The sequence below is a fragment of the Struthio camelus genome, chromosome 6 (genome assembly GCF_040807025.1).
Source record: "Struthio camelus isolate bStrCam1 chromosome 6, bStrCam1.hap1, whole genome shotgun sequence".
NCBI lineage: Eukaryota > Metazoa > Chordata > Aves > Struthioniformes > Struthionidae > Struthio > Struthio camelus.
In genome coordinates, this window is record NC_090947.1 from 37,595,204 (window position 1) to 37,613,384 (window position 18,181).

Below are 18,181 nucleotides of genomic sequence, written 5' to 3' on the forward strand. Positions count from 1 at the left end.
ACTGCTGTGCTCTATTCTTAATTTCTCTAATGTGGGTTACAACAGTGCTTTTTATTTCATTTGAGGCAGAGGATTAATGTAAATTCATGCAGTTAGTGTAATTATCTAAGCCGGATTACAGTATACATGGGAAAAATGCCTCCTTTCATCAGGTAAGAGAGTTGCAGGCATGAACCCACTTCAGCTGCCGTAGCATTTAGACTAGGACGTTGTGTGGTTAGTTTTTCTGATTTTGTTTTTTTCTTAAACTATACCACACTATATCAAATAGCTAACAAAAATTTATTTCCTTCTCTTCTCTACTATTTTAATAGCACACCTCCTACATAAATATCTCTGCTTAATGATCTGATAGGTCATTTCCCAAATGTGTTCAAATTGTCCTTATCTCTTTTTTATTATAAAAAGGAGAAAAAGTGTTTTAAAACTAAAGTAAACCAAATCTGAATACGTGGAAAGTACAAAAATTAGTTATCTGAAATTGAATAAACCATTTACCTACTTTAGAACTAAATTTGGCTCTAAGTATAAAGAGCAATGTAAAATTTTTTTCAGCTATTCAGTTAACTTTTTTAAATCTAACACATTAAAGCTAGAGTTTTTAATGTGAAAAACAAGACTGTAAAGTATATATATAAAATAAGCAAAAGGGAGAGGCAAATCAAATGATATTCATTCGGAAAACAAAATGAAGAACTACATGTTAAAAGCCAATACAGAAGACAGTAACAGGATTTGCAGTTGTACAAAAATAGGGGAATGTATTAACTGAGCTAACCCCAGCTTTCCAGGCAAATTGTTTTTGAAATAAGTTTTAAGAAATTAACACAGAGCCTGATCTATCAAATTTTACTTTGCAGCAACTATGCTTAATTACCACTATGTATAGCTTGCTTTTCATGTTGTATTTACAAGGAAAATTGGGTGTATTAATTATTCCTTTTTACCAGGACATAACACTTACTTACTTTGGCCCAGCTGAACAACGATAAAATGCTAAGTTATGCATAAGGTCAAAAAATGAGGTATTTCTAAAGGAAGTTGATTGAATTCTACTCCCTTGTCTGCAGCTGTATTGCTTCAAGCAGCAGGAACATTTCAGAAAACAGCAAATGAATATATATACAATTTTACATGGGGAAAAAAATAAATAGAAAAGTTCCATTTGCAAAACTTAGTAAAGTAAGTAACATAGCTGTAATACTGAAAGTATCTGATAAGTGTAAGATTTTAAGCCCTAAAGATATCAAAACATCCATTTTATTATTTTTATAATTAGAGTGAAACAAAGTTTTATCTGATGAATCACTTACAGGGAAGGAAATCTTCTAAAAAGTAAATATATCCATGCTACTGTATATTAACATGGTCTCAACTTCAAGAAATAAACTTCAAAGACTCCTTTTTACTTTAGTGAATCTACATTTCTAAAGTTATTACTTAAAACAAAATAGAATAGAGCTATGCTACCGCTCTGTCACAACTCAAAGGACTTTTGAAGTCACTCATTTTTAACTGCTTCTTTTACATAGCAAATTACAGAAACACTAAGCGTAATCTCAGTGCTCATATACAAATAACAAGTACTTACATGAAGGAATGATGAACTGTGGTTCAGTATTACCAGCATATCCGAGCTTTGTATACCTATTAAAACAAAAAATGCTAGGTTATAATACATAATACCACAAATAACAAATATCTATTTATTTTTTTTTAATGAACACAGAACATACCCCTCTTCCACACATGAAAAAAATTCCTCTGTTTTTAATTTTTCTCTTTTTAAAAAAGTAACAGCAATGCTTCCTACTACAAAACAGATATCAGTGCTAATTTGTACTCAAGCGAAATATTCCTACAGAACATAGGAAACATAATTCAATTTATCAGTGTTTAGGAGTAAAGTTTAGAGTTAGAGCAGATGTTCTTCCCTGCTCAGCAGTTAGCAGTTCTGTAGAAACTTTTCTACACAATAAGAGTCAGTGGTAGAAGTGTTTCCTTAACTGCTATTTATAGGAAAAAATTCCCTTGCCTATGGGCTGTCAGCTTGACTTAAGCAAGGACTGATAATGATAATTTCAGAAATATACTTCCCAAGATGTGCTGTCACAGGTGGAAACTATAGATGGCTCTTAATGACAGTAGTAGCAACAGAAATTCCATTTAATAAATGGAAAAAGAGTTTAGAAAATGTTTAATAAGGCTAAGGAGAGTAAAAGAACTACACACCTCCACCCATCAAATTTCCAGAATTTAGTATGGATACATATATCACTTTTATTGGGATGAAGTTAAAAAAGAAAAAAAAAAAAGAACGAACGAACCAATGTATTCATGAAAAATTACTACAGAAACTGCAGTACTGAAACAATTGTTGTAGCTCAAACATACAAAATATGTTCTCAGTAAAAGAATTAATTGGAATATTTTCTCTTTTTCTGCAGAGGGTGGAATAGTAAAAGTGAGGGTAAGGTTAAGAGTTAACAATAACACAGACAAATTTTAAAATACGTAAACCGAAATGCATACTACATTTAAAGAGTTACGTCCACGTACAGGTTTTTAACAAACATGAATGTGGCAGCGTTCTCGTTTTCTTTATGTAGCCAGACAGTTGTAGTGACTGCATTAACACCATCAACAAAAACATGAAACACTGTAGTTGCGCTTCTATGATTTTCAGCACTCAAATATTTAAATCTGGAAAGCTATAAACAATATAATGTAGCACTAACTTCAGTAAAAGCCAGAATCTGTATCAGTAGCACAGCAACATGCCTGGCAACTCATACAGTAACAGGTTGGTTTGTTACAGGCTAGAACAGGGGTGCTGCTGCAGTAGGCTTTGCTGCGATGCTAATGATGCAGCAGTTCACAATTCACATACATACATGCTCACTAATGTCTACACAACTTCTGTTGCTGACACTAATTGCACACAATAATTCTGGGCCAGGAGAAATGCTATCTTCAATGAAAAGGAAGACAAATTTCTCTTTAAATAACAAAGCAATTAGCACAGAACCTCATCTAACACCAAATATACTTTGCAAGAGAAGCCTTAAAAAAAAAAACTATAAAACCCATCTTGCCTATAGCACGCTGTAACAGTTGAGAGGAACCGTGCAAAAAACTTTCTTTATGTTGATCATCATTAATGTTTGCTGAAAAAGAAAACTTCACAGGCAAAATACGATACATGCTGAGAAAGGAGAAAAATTCAATACAAGAAAGAAATTAATACCTGGCGAGGAGATCAGCATCATGTACTACATGTGCCTAAATCCAGGACAGTCAGACTTTGCAGACTCAAGCCAATGAGGAACACAATTTTACAATTTTGTTCTTAAATACCTAGTTCCTAAAATAAATCTCAAATATGAATTTGACATTTGAAATATGAAGTATTGCATACTTCCATAACCTGTTGCTGCAGAATAAAGCTGTTTAGCACAACTCTATTGTTCTTAGAGGTTTATAATTCCACAAGAAAAGTCATTGGAAAAACAGTAACTATAGACTCACTCTGTCTACCTTCCCATACAAATCAGGAACTGTGGCATGTATGATTTTAAGAGCTGGCTCTACAGAGGGACTTTGGAACCAGAAGGCTAGCTACGTATACCTACAATCATGAATCTCTGAACCCTTTCATTAGGTTTGCTGTTCAGGGTAGTTCTGATATGTATAGTTAATCCACATGATATTTATTACAGAGCCTACTTACATCTTTTATATGACACACCCACTGGAGAGGCTCCAAAAAACAGTCCCTGGGATTATTGATGCAAATCTAGATCTCCTTCTTACAGATGAAGGAGAGGATCTAACCTGTTGGACTCTACCATACATAAAAGTTCAGTTAATCATTTCTGAAAATTAAGCATCTGCATTCCTTATAATCCATTCCACCATATTCCGCCTCTGGTAACAACAATGCACTTCCATTTACTTCCCTCTCCCCTCCCTACCACCAAATACAGTCTTGATTCCCCGAATCAAGCTTCTGACTTCAGTTTAAAAAATACAATTGTCTGCAGGGCTAACACCTGTTCTGTATTTTGCCTATGTAAAATGAAGTCACACATGTAACACTAAGCTAAGCAACAAGTCTCAAGAGAAGCAGTAAGTTTCACTCTCCTTTAGGTTGCAAAAAATGGACTTGTGCTTAATGTAACAACTTAAGCCTCACAACTTGTTCCTGTAAATCTCAGGTCCTGTAAATCTTCAGATAGCACTGCACCTCAGTTCTAACATCAGAAAATTAAGAAAACATCTATTTGAATAGTTAGGACTATGCACACCGTAAGACATTCTGAAAGTATTATCAAATAAATCAGAAGTGCCTAACAAGCAAAAAAGTTAAAATCATTTGGCTAGTCAACTCAGTATTTCAAAGAAAACAAAAGCTAAACTGTTGCAGGTAACATGCTGCTGAGCTGCTTGCGGTGTGGGAAGTGGTCCAGCATACACACAGGAAACCAGCAGACTGAAGAAAAAAAAAAACACAGCCAAATGAAAGATGCATTTTAAATAAAAAGGCTGTATTCAGACATAAAATCAGCATATCTAAAAATACTATGGCTTACTCGGGGGAAAAAAACCAAAAAACACTCTTCAGAAAGGAATTAAAAGTATCATTTTTAGAAGGTAAAGAACATGATTTCGGTCAAGATCATGAAGGCACATGATTTCGGTCTCTGAATATTAAAGGATTATAGCAGCAACTCCAATCTACTCTCCAAAGCAAGGATTCGCATTTCTACTACGTCAAAATTTCCTTACCACATTCTTTCTTCCACATTAGGAATGACAACACCATTTGCCCATCAGGCAGGAAAATAATCTGGTATTACCTCCTCCTCAGACCCTTCCTTACAACTCTAAGTTTCTGCAGCACAGACAATCTTTTTCTAGTATTCATACAGTGACACGCACTACAGGATTCTGAACAATATCTAGGGCTGCTAAGGACTATGATAATATACATAATAAACAGTAAACTAAGCATATATTCAGCAACTCTGGAGTTAAAATGAAGTGTTTTTTTTTTTTAAAAAAGAGTAAGATTAAAAAAAACAGTTTAATACATTAATAAAAAATTGATACAAATCTTCAGCTCTCCAGAGGCACCACCCAAAAGAAATTTGTTTTAAAACCAGTAACTTTTGGAAAGGTAAGGCTTATTCAGATTGATCGGTCTACCCAACTACTGCCACATAAAACAAACAATATTTAAATCACTAGGAAAAAAAAAAGTGATACCTTGGGCAAGCTGGATTTTACAAGCGTAGGACTTCCACAAAGCAGTTCACATGAAGCAAAATGTGTCTGACTAATGCGTGATTCATAGGGGGAATAAGACACACCCAGTCTTTTCAGAGTAGCAATTAAGTCTCTTCTGTCACTACAGAAAATAATTCTGATATTAAAGATATCATATATCATATTGGCGGTACCAATGCAGAATCACATTTTACCAGTAAATCACATCTTCTGCTTGCTACATTGAAAAGTCAAAGGAGTGACTTAAATAGAGAAAGGCAGGCACACATTACTTAACGAGACATAAACTTAACTTTCTCCACGCAGAACTTAGGGCACTTGGCAAGAGCAAGGCAGTGTACAGATGGGCGTAAAATTTAGCTAAGCATAAGATTTCTATTAAGATTTGTAACAGAGTATTGATTTACAAAATCCCAAAAGACAAAAAACAGCATTCAACCCTGATCATTCTGATTCTGGTTTTCCATTTTGGTTATTTCTCCACACCCAGCTACTCTAAGGTGTTTCTGTAGCCCCAATTGCTTATTAAAGTAAAAAAGGCGGGGGGAAAGCCCTATGGGAAAAACTGTCTTCTGTTCAGTAATCTATCTTTGAATTTATTTTGCAAGGTGAATTACAAAGTATCCAAAAGCAGTCCACAATATCTTGATAGATTTGAGACCGAATGAGAGAGAATACATACACACACATGTGGGCACACACACAAACGTATGTATGTGTAAACTAAGCGCTGATTTTCCCAGGGACTTCCCTGCAACTTCTCCAAAAGGCAGATTAGTTCTCAAAACTGGTCCCTCCACTGGCTTGTGCAGATGTAGTGAGGCGACAAACACAAACAGGATTTTGTCTGAGACATTCATACCACAAACCAAGGGGGCAAAGAAGGTTCCTACTATCTAAGTTAACTCTACCAAACCACATCTTAACTATCAATGAAGCAGCATCTCCACAAAGTCACATCTATCTCAAATCCACACCGTGAAATTAAAAAGTAGTTCTGTACTAACATGCATGAGAAGAGATTTCTGGAAGGACATCCAAAAGGCTCTGCTTTCAACTGCACTAATGTGATTTCTTATATATGCTCTCTTACCTAGAATAGATGTTTCTAAAGCAATGACATGAGAGCAATAATAAATTCCCTTGAAGGTCACTTACCAGGCAGGCATACAATTTTAAAGCCAAAAGGAAATAGCGTTTATAGCAAGAACTTTTAATGACAATGTCATTAAAGAACTCAGTCTGCAAACCACGAGCCATGAACACTGTTCCTTTTCTCCTTTTCTTTCCTGTCCAAAATAAACGTCATTCTGTACACATTCTCCCAAATTATGCCTCCTAATTCTAGCAAACTACTATTTTAACAAAAGGCTAAGGAATAGGGGTAAAACTGTTTCTTGGATACTCTGTCTGTTGAGCTGCTCTAAAAGGTACAACAGAAATGAGGGGGCCTACTGAGCAGTAACCTATCCATTCTGCTGATGATCCCATGCAAAGTCACAATGAGTTAGCCACCCACAAGCAGAGAAGCACACCATATGGCAAATATCATCTGATCTTCATTAACTTCTGCAAAGCAAATCCCCTCAGCTACACCTGATGACCTAACTAAGAGCAATTTCATTCACAAGAGACATTTTTGAATGCACCAAGACAGGAATAAGATGCAACTCCAAGGCTGGCCACATAGTAAGGATGCAAAGCAGCTCCAAAAGAAGAAGGGACTTTTCTGGGTTTGGAAAAAGGAGGTATAAACAACCTGAAACCCTGGAAAGAAAGTCAGGACTAGACTGAAATTTAAACAGCCTCTTTCTTGATTAATTTTAAGTTGTATGAAGTTAGAAAAAGAACAGATATATATATAGGAGGGTTTTTTTCCTAGGGTTTTTGGTGTTTTTGTTCAGAGCCATCATCAGAAGACAACAACTTGATGAACAAAGTCCACCAGCTGAGCCACAACAATCCTTCTGTGCATGTTCTCAATCAGTCTCAAAATACAAGACAGATTCATTAGCTTGCACATACAATGGGCTTCCTGATGTACGGTAAACCTTAGAGCACACACTTTAGCTTGTGTGTATGAGTCCTAAAATTCTGCTTCTGTGTGTACAAGAGGCAGGGTTGGACAACTTAGCGCTTGTTCACCATGCTCACATCAAGGATTTTCAAACTAAACACACCACTGCAAAGTCCTATACAAAACCCATTCAAGTAGTCATGCTCCAAGCACGTCTAACATTCACTGAGTAGGCTTAGGCTTTACACAAACTTCACCTATAGTTATTCTTAAAAATAAGCCGATATTGCCTTTTTGCAATAGGTAAGTACATGAAGCACTTCCTCAGGAGGTACTCCACATCCTCTTCCATTCAAACGGGATCAGAGCCACATGTCCCATTTCCCACAAGTGTCTCATGCCATTTGCTTATTAACTCTTCTTAGGCAAGAGCATTCTGCGTTTCTTTCCTGAAACTGCAAAAAGACTTCAAGACTCACAGGGCCAGAGACAGGAAGTCCAGTAATCAGAATGCTCAGCTAGAAGAGGGAAGAAGGGAGTTTTGATCCCTACTCCAAAGACTGCTCACTCACTTTATTCCATGACCTAAACATACAGATACTTTACAAGTGCATGGTATCTATTTGCTTCCTGGAAGAGATTTTGAATTTTTCCAAGAAATACAGTGCCAATGAGAGTCAAAATGATCACAAGTTGACAATTGCACACAACAGTATATCGGCTATTTAAAATAAATAAGCCCTGCTATTTTCTGAAATGCAACACAGACACCCAAGTCCAGCAGTTTGAGGCCTGTGAATCGTTATTCGATTAAACTGTTTCCCTGTGGTTTAAAGTCAGATGCTCAAGACCAGGAAACTTTAAATGCATCTTAGCATTTCTGTTGTCCTGCTTAGTCAATTCCTACTTACTATGCTAGCCTCTCTGAATCCTGCGCTGAGCAGACTAACCTACTGTACTGTCCTGCGTTCCACTCCACAGATAAGGTGCATCAAGGTCACAGCACTGAAGTTCCTCTATGGGTCTAATCCAGAGAATATAATTGAAAAAACGGCTGCATGCGGCCATTTCTTTGGTTCAACAAAGAGAAACGGAAAAAAAGTCTCAATTATGCAAAACAGAACAGTGAGTAACGTGAAGTTTGTTGCCTTTACACTTGAATTGTCTTCGTTAGCATGGTCTACAAACCATTTCTGTATTTAAAGCCAATCTAACAACCTCACTTCTCTGAGCACACCATAGACTTAATTAATTTTCTGCACATGCTACATAAACACCAGCGAGGACCATTATAATATCTGCACACAAATCTGACAGCAAAAATAAACTTTATTTATGTAGATCTTTGCCATCACAAACACACTTTGCTGCTTAACTAACTTTACAGAGAAATTTACAAACTTTGTAATAAGATCTTGATTAAAGTTCGTATGCCATACAGAATATCACGATCAGGCAAAAAAGGCACTGTTAGTAAGGTACTCTGTATGTAACTGGATAAAGCATGCCAGATAGTGTAGATGCTACTTAAGTTAGTTGAAGTCTGTAAATTCTTTGATGCAGGAGTGCAAACAACAGCAAAATTCAGTTCTGGCTAAGTTAACCTAATTCTAGAAAATCTGTAATTAAATAAGCCTGTTGAATAAGGCACTATAGAAAATTTCAGAAGGGGAGAAGATTCTAAGGGGGACACACACACATATACTAACATATTCAAAATCATATGACATAATCCAAATTGTATTATTTTTTTTTTTTTAAACAGAATGGAAAAGGATTCTGCTCTTCAGTCCTCACCTACTGAAGGATAGTCTGTTCATTCAACCAAACAAGCTGCTATCACTTGGGTAACTGTTAGATGAATAAACAGATCTCATGCTTGTGTATTCTGTCAGAAATAAAAAAAAACAAAACCCACATTCTGCTTAAGCAGAAGAGAGAAGAGACAACTTCAAAAAACTAATGAGGGTAACAGCTTCAGCAAAGAGGAGTTAATATCTTTTCCTGTATTAACATGATAAATTCTAGGTAGACAGAACGTATAAGATAGGTATGGTGGTTTTACTGTCTCAGGTCTTTTCATAGCGTAACTGCTTTAAAAAGAAGTGAAAACTTGTCAAATCTGGATTAGCCCTCAGTGTTTACACATGTATTCTCATGTGACCAGAAAAGCTTGCATAAAAATGTGAAGGTTTGTTGCTTTTCTTCTATTATCCTTCTTGAAAACCAGGTAAGACTGGAAAGCCCAGGGAACATTCACTTTCCAATTCCCCATGAAGAGAAATAATGGGAAAATTATGATGAAAAGGAGTAAAGACATCCTGCCCCTTTAAGAAAGGTTCTAGGCTCTAATACCAGGTGAAAACTGGTTAAGTAGCAGCAGATCATCAAAAGTCCCTGAAGTAAAGGAAGTGATTATATGAGGAAAGTGGAACTTGCATAATAAATTAGTTTACTATCTCTTCTCAAGTGTCCTTGAAAAACCACACCATAGCAAGAGACTTTTAAGTGGGTCGCATCTTTCACATTATTTTATACCTTCAGTAAACATATTTATCTTCTATACATAACTAGCTTGCATTTTTTTTAAATAGCAACTGCTTATATCAATTTTTAAAACATTTTTCATCAACAACTGTTTTGCACAACCAACAGTAAAAATCAAAGACACAGCTCTACAAATGGAAAAAGCACACAAGACTAGAGTTTCCCATAAGACAAAGAACCTTGCTAAGGTGTAGACAAGACACGTTAGGGGATGATGAGAAGGGATGTTTCAAAGACACATGGGACGCCTAGACACGAGAGAGTTTACAAATCTTGCAGTCTACAACCTTGGCCATGGAATCTACTCCATTACCATATACCTGAAACTATTTCCTTAAAACACTTCACCTGAAGAATATCACTTGAACAAAAATGTTCACCTTGACAAGTACTTTGTCATATGCTATAACTGTCAGGGTAAAGCAAAATATAAGCAGAATGAAGTATTGCTTTCCTAAAAAGGAAAAACTTGGAAAAAAAGAAAAAAGAAAAAGGTTAACTTACCTTTAAAAGTATCTATATTTGATCAAAGATTACTTATCCAGCTCTGTTTTTTATGAGCAAACACCTCTGCAACTCAAAGCACAGACATGACTGTAATGTTTGCTAGCAAATTTTAGCTAAAACGGGTAATGAAAGCAGATACATCATGGCTGCAAATAACAGAGTAAAACTCTCCAGGTATGTGACTAACGAGAATACATAGGCAATAGTGGCACATACTACAGAGTACTACAGAAAATTCAGTAAAATGAATTGAAATAAAGTTTTCTAGGTGACAGTTTTTACACCAGTCTGGAGAACATAGGAAGCTATGAACTTTAATAGCATATAGGTGGACTCTAGAGGAGCATCTACCTTCAAATGTGCTCTGATTTATGTTCACTTACACCAAAGATTTAAAGTAGTAATTGCATCGATAACTCGACCCTGGAAAAGTTCTCCTCTCCCAAAAGTAAACCAGAATATAGTATGCTATTTCTTGTCAGAAGAACTTGGTACCACTGAGTCATTATGAAAAATCCACCTGGAAAAGTCCCATTTGTAAATGTTTATAGTAAGCAGACTAACAATATCCAAGTTAAGGTATTAGTATCATCACAACGCATTAAATTGTAATCTGTCAATTTTACTTGTATTTGTGAAGTCCATTTCAAATATTTAATGCTGGACTGCTGAACACAGAAAATAAAGATGCCTCGCTTTGAACATATCTTTCTCAAAGTAACAGAAGCAAACGATTTGGACATTATCTTTGTATAATGAAAGCAGTTTGTGTTGGCAAAAGCAGAATGCTTTTTACTTACTACTTCCTTTGAGACTTTTACACTAATTCATTTCAACAAGTGTCTTAGCAGCGCCTCTGTGTTACACCATACCCACGCAATACTAAGCTATACTTCTATTACTTAAAATAAATTCACATTTTATTTCTACGCAAGTTTTTTGAGCATTTTGGCAGTCTAACTACTCCACGTGATAATATTTCCAAATAAGGAAACTATGCTCCACAAGTTTGAAGTCATCCCAACTAATTCTATATGGTATAAGTTGTAATAAGGAAGAGATTAATTTGGCTACTTTCTGTATGCATTTGCCCAAAATAAGCTGAACACTGTTCAGACATTTATCAAAAAGAAAGAAAAAAAAAATCTCAAGAGACTAGATTAGCCATACATAATTTTCCATAGCTGAAACAAGGAGGGTTCAGTTGAATCAAAAAATACAAAACATCCAAGTAAACACAATCTCGCACTTCAAAATCCTTATTACCAACTCCTCACAAAAGTGGGCCTATGAGTATAAAATAGGTAAACGCTTTGAGTCATATGATGCAGAAAGAGGCATAGCTTATTTAACTTGAGGTTAAAGTTAATTAACTTGACTTTAGCCTGATTTAACTTGAGGTTTTTCCGTAACAAATGCAACATAGTAAAGAGATACTCCACACTAAAAAACGCACACACAGATGATCGTTTGTGCTTGCCATTTGTACTATTTTCATCCTTGAGAGCTCCAGCCATCAATCAGTGGCTACTCTGCTATGGCAGCCGCACCCCCTTGCCCACATCACCCCATTGCAAGCTAAGCAGAAGGCAAGATGAAACCAAATAGACAGACAATGGATCAGGAGACAAGGAACCAACAGCAAGTACAACAGGAAACTATCTTGGCATACTTCCAGTCTACCCAGTACACTGACTGACAGTTTAGCATTTCAGCAGGTAACCAAATGTTTTCTATCAAAAACGGGCTTGCATTAAAATACCAGTTTACACATGTACCATGTTTCACCATACTTCTAATAAATTTTAAAAAAGCTTCAAATTAGAATCAGTTGTCATGTAGAAAAAAAGCGTACTATTAAACTGTGGACAGAAACATATCACTGAATTTTGTTCCTTAAAAAAAAGCAGGTTTCATTTAATAAAATCACATAGGTTCCGAAGCTTGACTATAAATATGCAAGGAGTCAGACTGGGAAAGTTCTTGCAGATGATAAACAGCACGATAAATCTAAGGCAAACCATGACAAATAAAACGCTAATATTCCCTGAAAAAAAAGGATAAATAAGATTTACTGCATTAACTAGAGAATTAAAATTTGGATTCATTCATTGAAATTCTATTTTGATTATACTCTGCTATCAACAGACATCCTCCTGTCCGCAGCTTGCTCTCTACAGACTGATCATGCCAAAATACATCATGCACACAGCTGCAAATATTTGCAATGACCACAAGAGAATAATAAAGAGAAAAAGGAAGCCTCAGGAAAAAAAGGATATTTAAATTAAACTAGAGTTTTTCAGGGTCTAGTCTTAAAAATATAAACTCATGTTCAGATCAGAAAGATGAATGATTGAATGATGTTCTACCATACAGAAAGTCGGTGGCTGGAATGACGACTATTTTCAATTTTGGATCTAATCCTCCTTGACGACTGATTTTTTTTTTTCCAATTTTCAAAAAAAAAAAAAAAAAGAAGGCAATATATAAGTGCTAACACTCTGAAAGGACAGGGGCTTAATCTGAGAGGTAAAACAATCCTGATGTGGACACTTACAAGTTTGCACTCAAAATTATGTTTTTAAGCATTTACCTATGGATGATTTTGTTAAGAGCTATACAACAAAATGTACTTATTTTAGTTCAGTGATTAAAGCACACCAAAAAATGAAAATATTTAAGCAAATTGAGAAGTTATTTTCCCAATGAGAAGAGAACTCAAGAATTTCATTGGGGAGAAAGCAAAAATATATTTTTAGCTCCTCTACCTTTGAATTTAACATTTTCTCTTTAAAGTCTTTATTTAAAGAATGTTTTCTAAAAAATGAAGCAGAAAAAAAATTGTTTGAAACTGTCAAAACAAAGCCTTTGGGATTTCCTAAAGAAAGTCTAAAAAGACGAAACTAAATGTTCAAACATTTCTCATGGGGGCCCTTCCTCTCAAAATTCAGTTTGAATTCATAAATTATTATAGTATTAGCTTCACTCCTCCTTCTTGAGTAACAACAAACTCACCATCACTTTTTTTGCCTACTTCCAATTCTCAGATACCCTGACTTTGTTTTAATATACAGACTTGGCAAAAGGACATATCACATCCTGATGGTAGGTTCTAAAGAACACGATCTTTGGTTAAGAATTCCAAGATCTTTTCACAGTTCTGATGGAAGGGGGGAAATGTGTAAGTTATAGAATTATTTTAAGAATATACATCCACTTGACACTTCCAATACTCGTCTCATGGGCACTTAAATTGCATGAATTAAACGATCAATCATGAAGTTTCTCATGTGTGCCTGTAAAATAATACACTGCATGGATCCTCAGCACTTCTGTATTTCTGAATTCCTAGAAGCTATATTTTCAGCTAACGTAGGTGGTCAAACGTGCATTACGGTCGTGCATTCAACATACTTCCTGTGTAGAACGTTCATGTCAAGTAATAAGTGACCAAGAAACAAGAAGAAAATATGCATTATATCACCCCCCACACACAACCAAACCTTCCCCTCAAACATTTAATCGCTCCCAGGGCCATATTCTATTCTCAATTATTGTTCAAGTTTCCCACGCATACCTGAGTAGGGGCTCTACTGTACATAAAAGGTGGTTCCTTTATCATTAACTTTACAGATTTTGCCCGTGGATGGAAGTGTTTTTGTCCTCCACTCAGAAGTGTCTTTTTTTAAAGAGAAAAAAAAAAAAAGAAAATAATCATAAGTGGGAAACGGAGGAAAAGAAAAGCAGAAACAGAAGGACAGGAACGTGGCATGCATCCTGGATGGCTTCTGACATGCATTTGAATAAGATGTTAACCGACTCCGATAATATCATGCTGTAGGCTGCGTGCATTTACAGCATTACAATCTGGGTTATGATGTATTAGAGCCATTTAAGAGATGTCTATAGGTCATCATGGGTCCTCAGAATTTATTTTCTATTATTAAATTATTTTTTTTTTCTTTTTAGTCAAACTCAAAATCTAGCAAAACTCCTTTTTCATTTTAAGAACAAAGCCAATAACTGAAATGATTGGAGAGGGATGGGGAAATGCAAGCAAAAAATATTTTTAAAATCCTGGAACAATACTTTTTCCATATTCCATTAAGGAATGAGCTAGGAGATTTTTGTTCATGTTTTTCTTAACGCAAAATTACTTCTGGGATGACATAAATACAGAAAACTCAACCCAAAAGAGAATGTTTTCATGAAGACTAGAATGCATGAATGGAAGTCATAACAAAAAGTCTGATTGACATATTAACTGTTAAAACATCACAGGGCTGAAATAGCTAATATTAAACAGGAGTTATGGTTTGAATAATCCCATGTTTGGAAAGTTAGTGAAAAAAAAACATTTCAGATGCAATGCAAGATAAATTTAAAAAATTATGTTGAACAGGTAAGACTAGGACTACTGAAATGGCAGAGCATACAAAATGCAGGCTGTTACTTCCCCTTACTATGTTTTTATAACACTGGATTTCTTATCTCATGTATCTTTACTGCCTAATGAAGATTATTAGCTTTTCAAGGATCTTGTACTCATTTACACTGCCAGGTTAAAACCCGAAAGAGAAACAGAACAATATAATCCTGTAATAATTTTTCACATCAAAAGGCCTATAAATACTGTGCTCTACTTAAAAGCATGAAGACATTCAGGTGTTGCAAAGATCAAGTAGATAGTAAGATCAGTTGAGGAGTTCCCAAATGCAATGTTTGCCCTGTTGCACACACAACGTCAGCACTCAGAATGAAGAGCTGGACAGAATTTCAGTTTTCCTGAAGTTTAGCATTTTGACATTTATCTTTACAACATTTACAGCAAATCTGGTTACAGAAACTAAACAGCCAGGAAATTCTCAATGATATGATTAGTTGCAAAGGATATTTTGCAACTTCACGTCAAGAAAGCTTGGAAATCCTGAGCAGCCTTAATTTTCCAGGCTCTCAGCTCAGAGGAAATCTAGACATCTTCAAAGCCTTGGACTGCCGTTAGGTTCCTAGGGGCCGTTAGGCTCCCACCATGACCAGGGAGGGCTTTCTCAAGTCAATTCCGAAACCTTGAATTCCTCCCTATTATTCAGGGAGAGAAAACAAAAAACAAAACAAACAAACTTATCCAGGTTACAAAAAGGAAATGGAAAAGGAACATAACTTGACAGGTAAGGGGAGATACTAGAAAAAGCAACAAGAGAGACCAAAGACTTTTCGATATAACCAATTTACTCAACAGAAGGCTAATCAACATATTTGACCCTACTAACAAAAAAAAAAAAATCTAGTGTACATTACAGAAGTCACTGACAACATTCAAGTATCAACAGGTAATGAACCCAGCTGATAACCACAGAAAAGCAGCACACAAGCCTACAGAAATTGCAAAGCTCAAGTACAAAAAACACAAATACATTGCTTTGAAATATTTTTATTATTAAAATTAAGTTCTTATTTTGGAGCTGAAGTAGGTTAGGAACACACAGCCACTTATTTCGGCTCAACTGAAGAGCCATTAATTTGAACACTGATTACCTGTCATCCCAAGTGAGCTAATTCCATGTTATACAAGTTTCTCCCAAGGAAAAAAAGCATTCACAACCATTCCCGAAAGACACAGCTAAGGTGTAGCTGTCAAGCTAATCAAGCTACGTTTTGAAGTGGCGTAGGAAGAGGGTTTAATTGTGACTTTTAGGCTGTCCTACATTCACCTGTAGGAGAGACAGAAAGAACTATTCCATTACCTAAAAGGGTACAGAGTAAAAGATTGCAGCCTATTGAGATTAAAAAATGAGTAAGAGGCTTTTTCTTTCTTTTGTGTGCTATACATACACTTAGCGTGGAATTATTTCCATTATTTTTCTTTTTCTGTATTTTTGTTTTGAAGTACACGCAATCCTTAAATACTCCATGGTTTGAAGTAAGTATCTCTCATGGTATACGTACTTAGTTAGTGAGCATCATAAAAAGTAGCATAAAGTTACTATTGTAGATTTCTTTTTTGAGGGGACACAGCATCTGAATTTTGTGGGAAGAAGGGAAAGAAAAGAGAGGAGAGCACAACAGCAGAGTGAAAGCAAATTAAGTATTAACACTGATGAAGACTTCCTGACAAGAGAGTCTACTACATTGTTTAACAAATTCCTCAAAGCAGCAGCAGGACACCTAAAAATAATTGGACAACACTATTAATTATAAAACCGAATAATCCTGCTGTCAACAAGAGCATTCCACTAACTTCAGATTTTTTTCATTTCTACATCTGTACCTTTATTATGTAATTAAGAGGAAGTTACTTCAAAAACAAATAGTTCTTTTTTTAAAAATTTCAATTAAAGATTTAAGTCCCTTTTAGAGTACCCACTAGCTTACGTTCTAGATAAGCAAAGAACACACAAGAATTTTTCAAGAACGCAGATTTCAGAATAACAAAGGTCACACTGGAGGAATCCTTGCCATACCCATAATCTGACTGCCATGTCACTGACTCTGCCCATTTTACACTGGGGGATTGTCCAGGTATTACACATACCTGGACAACCCCTAAAACGTTGTACTAACCTGTTGTTAAAGCTTTAACTGGGAAGGCATTACCCAGTTGCCCTAACCTTTTCCAGTGCTTTGTTACCCTTATACTTTGAAAGTTCTTAAAATAAGTCTCATCTGATTAAGGGCAGACTGATGCTGAAAAGTGTAACTTGGCCATCCGCCGTTTTTCTCATTCATCTCCTTCCCCTTTAAAAAAAAAAAAGGTCAAATCAACAAACTGAATCAACTCAACCTGTGGTTATGTGTGCAAGACACATAGGAAGACACCCTTCTTATCTCTTCTACTTGTCCCCTTTCACTGATTAAGATAATTAATTTATGCTCCACAGATAATATACCTAAAATCCTCCCTCTAAAAAATTTTACTTATTGGAAAACTTGTGCACTTTTATAGTCTTGCCTAAACAACCTTTCTTTACTGGCTTTATTTTCTAAACCTCTAACTTTCCTTTGCTGCTTTCAGAGGCTACCTCCAATTTGTCTGCTTTCTTAAATTTTGGTACACAGAACAGTATTCAGTAACTGAAGCCTCAACAGATCTGCTCAGAGCACAGGAGTTACAGAAACTATATGTAGTGTTCTTGCTCATACACACAAAATCAGATTTAAGGGATGAAGGGGGAAGAAGCTGCTCTGGGGGAAAAAAAAAAAAAAAAAAGAAAGAAAAAGCAGCTATGAATACAATTGCGCTATCACCTTCCACCACACTGCACCCTAGCTGTTTCCTAGTTATCCATGATTATTAGATTTTTCCTTTGTAAATTCACCACTTTATGCCTTCATAAACTGGAAAAAAAAAAAAAAGAAAAAAAGAATAGCAACAACCCCAACTCTCTACTGTACTGCCAACACTAAAAATTCTGTCCACAATTTTGTGAACTGGAACTTAAGGAAAGAACTTCAGACTGTCAAGTGCATCAGAAAGGAAAACCTAGAGAACAGAAGAGTTGGGATTATTTTCAAAAGAAACACAGATTCACAACAAAACAATCTCTTAGAGAGATCTTTGAAGACTGAAGAAAACAGAAGCAAGAAGAGTTGGTCAGCATCACAGGAAAGAGCATTACAGCATATGCCCTTGGGCACCGAAATTGATTACTGGAATACTTATAAGCCCATCTTCTTCAGGAAGATTTATTTTAATACAAAGGTCCCTTGGTATACCTCTCACATTAAAACGACAAAATGGTTTCATATTCAGCTATATTCTACGATGCTGTTTCTGCCTGGCATCACTGAAAGCTCTGAGTGAGCTACACCTGTGGTCAG

At 35.7% G+C, this 18,181-nt stretch overlaps 1 protein-coding gene across 1 annotated transcript in view; it reads right to left on the reverse strand.

Moving 5' to 3' along the window:
* The window catches only part of ACTR3 (actin related protein 3), a 36,130-nt gene that overhangs the window by 15,217 nt on the left and 2,732 nt on the right, over positions 1 to 18,181 (reverse strand). Inside the window, exon 2 of the mRNA XM_068949177.1 lies at positions 1,592 to 1,647. Within this exon, the coding sequence (XP_068805278.1) occupies positions 1,592 to 1,647 (56 nt within the window). The remainder of the gene's footprint in view (positions 1 to 1,591; positions 1,648 to 18,181) is intronic.